Source organism: Populus euphratica, unplaced genomic scaffold, assembly GCF_000495115.2.
Source record: "Populus euphratica unplaced genomic scaffold, PopEup_1.0 scaffold8.1, whole genome shotgun sequence".
Taxonomy (NCBI): Eukaryota; Viridiplantae; Streptophyta; class Magnoliopsida; order Malpighiales; family Salicaceae; genus Populus; species Populus euphratica.
This window is the reverse complement of record NW_011499855.1, coordinates 472,481-484,253: the sequence shown is the minus strand read 5'-3', so window position 1 is coordinate 484,253 and position 11,773 is coordinate 472,481. Positions and strand designations below refer to the sequence as shown.

At 28.8% G+C, this 11,773-nt stretch overlaps 1 protein-coding gene across 1 annotated transcript; it reads right to left on the bottom strand.

Moving 5' to 3' along the window:
• Positions 1-860: 860 nt before the first annotated feature.
• LOC105122834 (cytosolic sulfotransferase 15-like) lies at positions 861-2,176 on the bottom strand. The gene has a single exon (XM_011022145.1). The coding sequence runs from the start codon at positions 2,029-2,031 to the stop codon at positions 1,042-1,044; it is 990 nt and encodes a 329-aa protein (XP_011020447.1). The 5' UTR covers positions 2,032-2,176; the 3' UTR covers positions 861-1,041.
• Between the last annotated feature and the right edge of the window lie 9,597 nt (positions 2,177-11,773).

Sequence of the window (11,773 nt, the reverse complement as noted above, 5' to 3'; positions counted from 1 at the left end):
GTGAATAATTCACATTTTGCAGCAAATGATGGAGGGTTGGTTCCTGTGCTTAGACACAGCAACGAACTCATTTGGTTTTGGGCCGGGTTTGGCTTAGCCCACTGATCTGGGCTGGGTATAACCCTTTTAAAAAATAATAATAATAAAGGAAAATTTATGTTTCTTTTAATATTTGCAATTTTCAACCTTTTGATTTATATCTTTTTTTCTTAATATAAATTTATATTTTACATCGTAAAAATACAAATCTGGTATTAAAATACAAAATAATTTGAAAAAAAAAGAAAAATATTTTTGTGCATACGATCAAGTGTCTCAAAGCTAAAAAAATTATATTTTGTTTTTTCATATACCAAAAAAATATTTTAGCATGCATTTTGGCTTTAATAACTAGTTTATTGAAGTCAAGAGAACATTGACCAAAATTTCAAAAACAACAAAAATTTGATTTGGGGTGCTAATAATTAGAAGCCACAACAAAATCTTAGATTTTATCATATAATAAAATAATACATCTTATTATAGATAGGTTGTATTTGAGGTGCTAATACTTTTTTTTACGCAATCAGTCTCTGTAGCTAATTTTTTAGACCAATTAGAGTTTTTAATAATTAGAACATTAGATGCCGACTCCAAGTCCATATTTTATTAATAATAAACAAGAATTTTATTTTTCTATATTTTGTCAAAATAAATTATATATCTGTTTATTATATATTGTTTTTTAGAATGGACGATCAACGCTATACACATACGACATACATCAAGTATAATAAATCTATCTAGGTAGTGCGTAAGAGATATCCTAAGTATAATAAATATATCTATAATATATGATATTATAGAAAAAGAAAAAAGGATCACGCAGGAACAAAGAAAGACACAGATACAATAAACGTAATCTTACTACAATTTCCAGTGGACAATATTAATTATTTTTTTTCCAGATCGGAAGCAAATCATTGTCCACTGATCAAGATCCGAATCACAAACAAACACAAACATTTTTGAAACATAGATAATGCATTCAAGTACTAATGTCTACAAACCAGTCTTGAACTTCAAACCAGAACCAGCCAGCTTTTGTTCCATGATTTTGTTCAAACGATCCACCATCTCAGGAGTAAGGTAATTGACCCAATCCCCCACTTCACCTCTTCTAAAGAGAGTCTTGTTCTCAAAGTATAGGAGAGACTTACCAGTCTTGTTGATCTCTTTGTCCTTCAAATTGCTGAAGCTACACAACTTTGATATTCCTTCCAGAACCCCATCTGCCTCTTCTTCCAAGGAAAAGGGACAGCCCAGGAACTCAGCTAACCTTTTCATCTGAGAATTAATGTCTTCTTTCATGTCCTCATACGTGAGAAACAGAACCTCCTCTGGTCTCTCTAAGCTCTCTCTCCAATACCCTAATACGTGGTCAAAAAAGGGACCGAATCCTCCAAGTCCATCGCAAAAGCTATCGAAACAATCCTCCAAAGATAACGGCCCAAGACTTTCATGTCTTGCTTTGGAGGCGAAATGCCACAAGGAGATAAAGTTGTCAAATGGATTCCTGCAAAGACAAACAAGTCGACAGCCGGAGTTCTTGATGGAATCCGGTAGTGATGGATATGGCACATGAGTAGCAAACATTCTAGGGGAAGGAAAGGTAGACAGGTCAGGAATTTGTTTATTTGCGTAAAGCCCATACTCAAAGAAAGGAACAAGATCATGAGGGTTGACATAGTTCAATGGGCTACACGAGGGTGTATATTTTGCACGATTCATAATGGAAAATGCCAAGGCTTTCAACCACGTTGTGCCTGATTTAGGCATGGTGACTAGTATAGTATCTGTTTTCTGTGCTCGGAAGTGCTTTTGAAATGCAATCAGAGCAGGAATCTGCTTTTCAGGACACCAAAAGCCTTGGTATCGATACACATAACCTGATCGCCATGACTTTTCTTTGGGAAGGGATGACAGGAGGTCAGCAATCTCATCGGTTTCTGCAAGATTGTTGTTTTCGGTGATCATTTGGGTGTCTTCCATGATGCGCACCGTGTTGCTAAATTAGCTATCCCTAACAGCTTGTCATTGTTTTGCCGCATTGCTCTCTATTTATAATGACATGGATTAATGAACCTGCGATCTTCCACGTTTTTACTTTTATATGTTGATATGCTTTTATATGTTTTGTAGAAACCAGATCAAAGGAATAACAATCTTAAAACAATTTATTGTGCTTGATACATGTGTATGATCGGGATAATAATTAATGGTTAAAGAATATTTGTTAAGTGCAATTTTGTTTAACTAGAATTTTTGTTTAAGTAGTTTGTTTGAAATTACATTATTTTCCGAAAAGAAAAGAAAGGGCACTTTGGCAATTGTAAAGTAATGTGGCTGAATTGAAGTGGTTTGGAATAAACATGGTATTCACGTTACCAAAAATAGAAAGGTAAACCATGAGTTTTATCAAGTATATTTTATATAAAAAATTAATTTAAAAAAGATTTATGGGTAAAGAAAACTGTGTTTTGTATTAAAAACTAACCAGATTCAATCGCAACTAGGTTTGATAGGGTACCAAACTCTAAACATATTATATCTAAAACTAGTAGGACCCAAATCATGCTAGATTTTCTAAAATAGAGTAATACTAATTTAATTATATCCTTATAAAGATATTCTTGTTTATTTCAAATAAAAATAATAATAGTTTAACTATAAAAATTGCTTATAAAAAAAAAATATAACATCATGGATTGATTTATCAAGAAGCTTCTAATTTTTCAAAAACTTTTTTTTTTTATGTTTTCCTATTAAAATCTCTCTACTCCTTTTTTTTAGAAAGTAACAAGTAAACCAGGAAAATAATATTAATGCCATCACAATACTAACATAAAAAAGTAAGTAATAAATTGTTTTAAGGTAAAAAAAACCATCCTTGTCACAATATTCATCCTCAATTTTTTTTAATATCAACAAAGTAAGCTATTTTACTTTTATATGTTGATACATTTTTATATTTTTGTAGAAAACATATCATTAGAATAATAAACAAGACATTGTTGGGAAGTACCAGCACTTGTTGAAACTAAATGTTTTTATAAAAGTTATAATAAAATACTATTTTACTTTTATATGTTGATACATTTTTATACAATATTATATATATATATAGAGAGAGAGAGAGAGAGAGGATGATCTCAACTCTTAATTCAAAATCTTGACTCAGTGACACATGATAATGAAAAAGAAATCACATGTTGAAGTGGGTCTTACTATCAAGTTATAATAATAGGAAGAAAAGTTGATCCAATTTCCCTTTTTAGAAATCAAATCATCTTTGATTCGCCAGGTTTCGAAGCATCGCAACCAAATTAGATTCGTCGGTGCAATTTATTTTTAATTTGATATTAAATGTGCCAACTAGCCATGCTTTTAAATAAATTCCCGAGCAAATTTGCGTCTTAAACAAGACTAGGCTTTTTAAAATAATTTTAATGATATCTCATAAATCAATTTAATATATTGAAAGCATAAATTCATGTAGACGTTAGTCTTAAAATTCGAATTCAAGAAGTCAAATAAAAAGAACTAGAATTTTAAATATGAAGATTTTACAGCTAACTAATCTTAGAAAACAATATTACAGGCATAGCTAAATTACAAAACCACTTTAGGCGTCGGCACATTTGTGTTCGAAAAACATGACGTGGATGCTTTATTTGAATTTGGACTTATATACACGCGCGCAGACACCACAGACCGACTGATCATGTGTAAAACGAGCGAACTGTACGTATAATTAATTTACCTCTTGTCTTTTTGTTCTGTATTCTTTGAGCAGCTGGCATGAGTGAATGCAAACATAAACGAGCAAAGCCCTCAGTCCTGACTGTCAGACGGGAACAGGTAACCAGAAACGAGGACCCCTCACTACATTAATGGAGATCCCCCCACCTTTTTTTTTCTTTTATAATGCAAGCAACCAAATCAAATTCGTTAGTATTAGATACATTCTCTCAATTTTGGTAATAAAGTTTTTTTTTTTTTCTCATTGATTGAATTTTTTCATGGCTAAATTGATGGCCAATTATCAAATCAAAATAGAAAAAACATAGGATTAAAATGAAGAAAATAGAGAAAATATATGGAAATTTTAAATTTGCATGAAAAGCTTAGGCTGGTCTTTCTAGCTATTTTCCAATTTCTAAATTTTCAATCCCTTTAGTTTTGAAATTTTATTTTTCTTTCAAAATTTTATTTTTTAGTTTTAATTTGAGAGAAAAAAGAGATGGTTATTGGATTTTGATTTAAGACATCAATTTTTTTTTTAATAGCTATTCTAGTTAAGTAAAAACACCGATAAATCAATTAAATAAAAAAGTTATTAACAAAAAAATCAAATAAAAGAAATTAAGAGACCCTAATTTAGGGGTTGGTCCCAGATGCTCTTACAAAGAGTGGTCAATAGAATAAAAATTATTGCTTAGCTTAAGGAATCATATGCTTAATTACTCATTACCTTTGTTGCAAGTACCTAATTTCACAAGATTATGTTATTCATGATTGCATTTGTTTTGCTATCATCTTTACGTAAATGCAATGTTGAGATACGGTATGTGTGAGTTGCAGAAAATTTCTCATATTGTTTGTAATTGCGGATAAATCATAATTTTTTAAAATATTTTTTTAATTTTAAATAATATTTTTTAATTTTAGATTGTTTTGATGTAAAAAATAAATTTTTAAATAAAAATTATTTTCATACATTTCAAATCAAAAAATTCTTTTAAAAACAATCTTTACCACATTTACATTTACAGACAAGCATTAATAACAAGAAAAATTGAGTGACTTGGCATATAAATCCAAATCTTGAATTGAATATCGTGTTTATCCATGTATTATTTTTTTTAAAAAAAAAGTTTTTATCCACAGAGAGAGACATACAAGAGGTTAATTCTATTTATAAGATGAAGATCTCTAAACTTGGTATATTATTTGTTGGAATATTCCAAAACCAAGGCATGTGGCATACTTATAAAGAAACAAAATTAAGTGATGAGAACATGATGATAACCCAACCCCACTTTACAAACATGATTCGTCATTGTTCTTTCTTTTTAACATGTGGGCATAGAAAAAGGGAATGCACAGCATGTGCAACGACCATATAAATTTATGTAAGGCATCAATGAAATTTATCATCTGTGTTTTGGTTTTTTTGAATTTTTAATATAAAAAATTAAACCAAATTGAAATTGCTCGATTAAAATCGATTTCAATTTTAATTTTTGTTTTTTTATAAAATTTTAGTTTGAATATTTTTATAAGTAAAAACTGAACTGAATATAAATAATTACCTCTAATTCTAATCATAAAAATATATATTTTAATATTAATAAGTTTCATTCATTTAGGTTTTTTTTTCCGTTATTTCTCTTGCCTCCGATAATATCTAGCATCAAGAAAGATTTTTAATTTGTGTTGTTAGAACAGCTTTTGGTTATTTTAGATTATGAATGAGTTTATATATTTCAAGTATTCTGAATAAAAATTAGCTTAATGTGTCTGATCGCCTGATTTTGTGTCAATAAGTGATTCATTGTCTACATTGTTTTTTTATCCGCCCTTTAACACACACACACACATATATATCAATCATTCTGTAATTCAAAGAAATCTCCTCTCTCATTCCAAGTCACTTGAAAGTTAATAAAACATATTGTATAAGAGCAAAAGTTGATCCAATTTCCCTTTTTAGAAATCATCTATGAGCCGCCAGTTCCAAAGCATCGCAATGAAATCAGATTCGTTAGTGTAAATGTGCCACCTTGCCATGCCTTTAAATAAAGTTATCAAGAGGATTCCTGCGAATGTGATGTGTCTCCAACATGAGGGGAGTGGGCTAAGCAGCAAACTCACTCCCACACCTTGATGTGTTCAGTTAGGGTTTGCCTGAGCCAACCCTTCACATTGCATGGGCTCGAGTTGTGCCTGGATGACCCAACTCTTTTTTATATTTTGGATGATTCTATATTTAGAAGCACATGATTCATCATCGCATAGGACACAAAATATTGTTAAAGCATATTTATGTCAGACTTATAGTTTTATAAGGTGATAATCTGGACATCCACATTAAGAAAAATGATTAATTATGCATAATCATGTAACAAGCAGATTCACGTTATATATATAGATATAGATATGCTCATGAGTCATTAGGTTAAGAAACAAAATCTAAGCTCACCTACCTAAAAATAAAAGGCCCATGTTTTCTTCTTTAACCTCTCATCATTTCTTGCATTATCTCTGCAAACACACATCACCGTAAATGTTTCCCTGTGTCTATATCAGTGCTAACTTAAGCATCAAGAATCTCCCAAACCATTAAGAAATTTGTTTTGCAAGCCCGTAAAGTTAAAGTTTAAGAGTTACCTTCAACATCACGATTAAAGTGGTTTTAAAAGTTTTATGTTTGGGTGAGCTCATACTAATGAGATTAAATTCATTTGCTAATTTTAAAATAATTTATTTTAAAATATATAGTATTTTAAGAAAAAAAACTAATTTTATGTTACTAGGATTTTTAAATTTGTCTTTAATTTTATTATTATGCACTAATTTTCTATGATTATTCGATCCTTAACATAGTAGATAAATGAAAGTTTAAGCTAAGCTCACTAATCAATTTAAAAAAGCCAAGGTTAAAAGAGAAGCCTCATTTCACAAAAAGGAGTTTGATCATCAAGCCTTGCGCTCATCATTACAAATTAAGCCGAACAGAGCTTCGACATTACCCTAATTAATATATATTAAACCTCGAATCCTTTTCAGCCTATAAATAATTAATTAAGCAGATTACGAGATCCATTACTGGCGGTGATCATCTTGATATCTTGCTAAAAAGTAGCCTCTCTCTCCTCTGGTCAAAATCGGATCTTGCAAAAAATCTGGCAAAACATTTTTAAAACGTTGCATGTTTTGTCTTATGTACATCCATCGTCATGCACTTATATATTAATCATTTGGAGACGAGTATCATTAATTTCTACTTAAAAAACTTCTAGCAGGGTCTAGGTCTGCTGATGAGAAATTATCCCAAACGTGTTATACATCAAACTTTAGCATAAATTTTATACAAGTTTTAAGTTTTTAAATTTATTTATTTTTATTTAACAAGGTATATTGGTAAATAATATAAATTATATACTGAATTATATCTTGTCTAATTATTTAAATTTAAATAATTATTTAAAAAGTTTTACCTCTATAGTTTCTCTCCAACCACCAATCAATTATTGGAGAAATAATTCGAAACAAATAATAGTGTATTTCCCCTTTCCCATCAATTGAATGCTCTTATATGTTATTATATTACAATAATACTAAACGGAGTAGGTTGGATTACTGTGAATCTTTCAAGTTTCAACTTTACCTGCTGTCTTAGTTATATTCTCTTTAATCTTCCTCGATGGTGTCACTTTCGAGTTTATTCACATTTTTTGTTCTGATTATTTTAGTCGACGAAGGGGGTTTGGATTTTTCGAGTGTCTTCTTCAATCACCTGCACTTGCCTTCTCATAATTACTTGCGTTAATTAATAGATAGATTGGTCGAGGAGACTGACCGATACCGAATGAGGAAGGCTCCTATTCACATGGAATGTACTTCTAGGTGAAGAACTTAAAAATGATTAAAATAGATACAATTATTAAGTAAAATGGAATGAACATAAGCTTCATGTGTTTAGAATATTAAATATTAATAAATAAGAAAAGAGAAACTCAAATACTTTGTTTGTTTTTATATAGTATCTCAATGAATTTAATTACTATCAAACAGCTTGATGTTACAATAATCACAACAAATACTTATATAGCTGAGATCAATATTCGAGTTTTATTTATGTATAATTGTAGAAATGAAACATCGACAAACCTAAAATAAATTCAACCCTTTTCTCGCCACATCCTCCTAATTATACCTCAACTCTTTCAGAGCCCTTGGTCTCTACTTCGAGGCATTATTAATCTCAATTTAGCTTCATGCATTTTACAAAATCAACGTTCGTAAAGATGTAGAAGAAGTCGTGATTCAAGTGAAACTCACTTCTGTACGTTGACCGATTGGTAGTTGGCAGTCCGATTCCATTTCTGAGATCTGTTCTTCTTTTCAATCAAGGGATTTTCACACATTTTATTTGATTTGAACGCCTGAACCTCCAATGGACATTGCAACAGGGGACCATATATCCTGTGGGTAATATTCTTAATAGATGGCATTGATTTCTGTCTGCGCCCACTTCTTGGACTATGTAAGAGACGGCATTGATTTCTGAACTGTTTACATGAGACTTGTGAGCTTTCCATGTTTTGGGACCGCCATGTTCTTTTATAACATCGCGTGTCTAAGATCGTGTTCCGACTGAACAACAATGTACAACCAAACATTTTTTTTTGTTTTTTATCACTTCTGTGTATGTTTTGTTGCTTTCATAATAATAATAATAATAATAATAATAATAATAATAAAGATAATAATTATTATTATTATTATTATTATTATTATTATTACAATTACAATCATCATAGACACTATTATTATTATTGTTATTATTATAACTACCATTATCTTTATTATCTTTATTGTTACTAATTTTATTATTATTATTATTATCATTATAATTATTTTTATTATTACTAATTTAATTATTATTATTATTATTATTATTATAATCATAATAACAAAAAAATAAATTGAAATCATTATTATTATTATCGTAACATTGTGCGTCTAAAATTGTGTTCCAACTGAACAACAATGCCCAACCAAACACTTTTTTTGATCACTACTAATTGAACTATGGAGTAAAGTTATTAAAACTGGTTTGCGCATTACCTCGTCTCCATCTTATAATCAAGTTATTGTTTGGGCATGTTAAACCTGAAGTTAATGTTGTTTTATTTAGAAAATAAAAACTTAAAAGAATAATATTTTAATATTCTTTTAAAAGATTTAAATTGAGTTTCAACAAGTTATCTAAATTTAATTAGATCAATTTTTACTATTTGTTTTATTAAACCAAGTCTCGAGTCAATTAACTCTTGTACCAAGCCGGGTTTATTAGCATAACTAGTGTCATGGAGTATGTACTTTACCAACAACGTGATGTTTATAATTCTTTTTTTTTTTTGTATTTCACGTTCTTTTTTAATTTATTATCTTTTCTTTTTTTAGAACTAAAAAAGATATATAAAAGTGAAATAGATAGGATCGATAGGATAAATTTACGAGGAAGACAGAAATGTTGATCAAGAGATTATTTAGCTAATTTTGATAGCACTGAGCTTAATTCAACTTAAGAGAAATTTAATTTTGATTGAACAATTAATTCGTATTCGTATAGTTATAAGTAATTCGTTAAACACTGAAGTTATGAGTGGTAAAAAAAAAAAATGGAGCTGTAACCATTAATTAATACTCGTACGTATCCAGAACATTATGAAGGAGTGTGATTCCCTTTGATCTCCTTGAAAATCAAAATTGCTATTTTAATTAAGATATTACCTCTCCAGAAATTCCTTATTTCTACTTTCTAGGAATCTTTCAACCAAAATAGTGAAATAACCCTTATTAGATAAAAAAAATTAAATTGAAAACAATTAAAAAATAATCCATGATAATTTCATATAAATTCTCTAAGACTGATGGACAAAAACAAGAAGTTCTTAGAAATATCAGAGGCAAATATCTATTAAAAATGGAGGGCAAATTTGAACTCCTAAACTACGAAGGAATATTGTAAATATCTTGAGGGGCCAAAAAAAGAAACCAGGGCTGCGCTCCCTTGTCCTGCCAGTATGTCCTCTTCTGGTGGGAGCCTAATAGTTGCAACAAGAGCTTATTGCTCTTCATATTTGCCATCATATCACTATAAATGCGTTCGGTCCATGTGAGTGTTTATTGGGTAGGTTTTAAAAATATATTTTATTTAAAAAGGTATTAAATAAAAAAAATTAGTTTTTTTATAATTTTAATGTGATTTAATACCTTTTTAGTTTTTTTTATAATTTTAATGTGATGATATTAAAAATAAAAAAAAATTAATATATTTTTAAATGAATAACATTTTTAAAAAGTATCATGCACCAAAATATATCAAAAATATTTGGTTAAAAACTTTAATTAAAACAACTATTATCGCACATATATGGTGTCATGACAATCATCCTCTCATATCAGGAATGATACAAGTAAAAAGAATAAGGAATTCTTGTTCTTTTATCAGTAGAAATAAAAAGGAAGTTGTTGGCTAGTATTTTGGTTACTACAAACCCTAATTAGTCTCGGAGTTCAGGTAAGGAAATTGATTGCGTTAAGAAAATGTATTAACACCCCAAATACATCTTACTTGAAGTAAGCTATATTGTTTATTTGTTTGATATAAATTAAAAATTATTGTGTTTTCTAATTGTTGTTCTATTTAAGGTTTAAAAAAATTCCTCATCAATAAGGGAATCTTTATCTTCTCAGGTTAAAAACTTAACAGTTCTAATGTTAATATAAAAATTAAAAAAAAACTATTTTTTTATTAACATAAGAGATACGTTTTACATATAAGTTCATAATCCTGGTTATTAATACAAAACAAATTTCTTTTTTGATGTTTTTGAATTAAATATCAGGAATATATCTTATGTATAATTTTGTAATCCTAGATACTAACAAAAAACAAAATATTTTTTTTTTGTGTTTTTGAATTTAATATCAAAAATACGTTTTACATATAAGTTTGTAATCTCGAATACTAACAAAAAACAAAATAATTTTTTTAGTATTTTTGAATTTAATATTGGGAATATATCTTACATATAAGTTTGTAATCCCACATATTAAAAAGAAACAAAATACTTTTTTTGTTATTTTTAAAATGTAGGTCAAGTTTTCATAACTTTAATAAACTAGTTATTAAATCTAAAAAGTATATGAAAAATGATAGGATTATTTTTTCATAGTCCTGTATTTGTTAATTATTAGAAAAGTTGGTCAACGAAAAATATTTTTCGGTCAACAAAAAACACTTTCCAGTCAACGGAAAACACTTTCCGGTCAATGGAAAATACTTTCTGGTCAACGAAAAATACTTTCTGGTCAACGAAAATATTTTTTAGTCAAAAACAAATTTGGCTTAGTTTTCAGGAAAGTGTTTTCCTTTTTAACTGTATTTGTTTTCTGGAAAGCGGTTTCCGGGAAAACATTTTCCAAACTTTTTTGTGTTTGTTTTTCATAAAGTGGTTTCTGGAAAATCACTTTCCAAACTTTCTTGTGTTTGTTTGCTGTTAGGAAAGTTGGGTTAGGAAAGTTGATAAATGGAAAACACTTTCCAGTCAAAGGAAAATTTGGGAGGAAAACACTTTCCAAAAGTTGTGAAAAGTTTAAAATTAACAATTTTCAATTTCATTATTATTCAACTTTTTAATTTGTAAGATTTATTCCTTATTATTTTAATAAACTTGAGAAAAATAAAATATTAATAAATTATTTTCCAGTTCATTTTCCATCACACTACCAAACATCGAAAAAATACTTTACTTTTTAGGAATTCATTTTCCCCGGAATTCACTTTCCTGGAATTCACTTTCCAAAAGGAAACAACTTTCCTGCAAATAAATGGGGCCTAAATATAAAAATATAATTTATTTTTTGAGAGACTTCGTCGTATCAACAATATATATATATATATATATATAAAAAAAAAAAAAAAAAAAAAAAGTGT

Coding starts and splice junctions, on each gene's coding strand:
- LOC105122834 (XM_011022145.1), bottom strand. CDS start 2,031: ATGGAAGACACCCAAATGATCACCGAAAACAACAATCTTGCAGAAACC.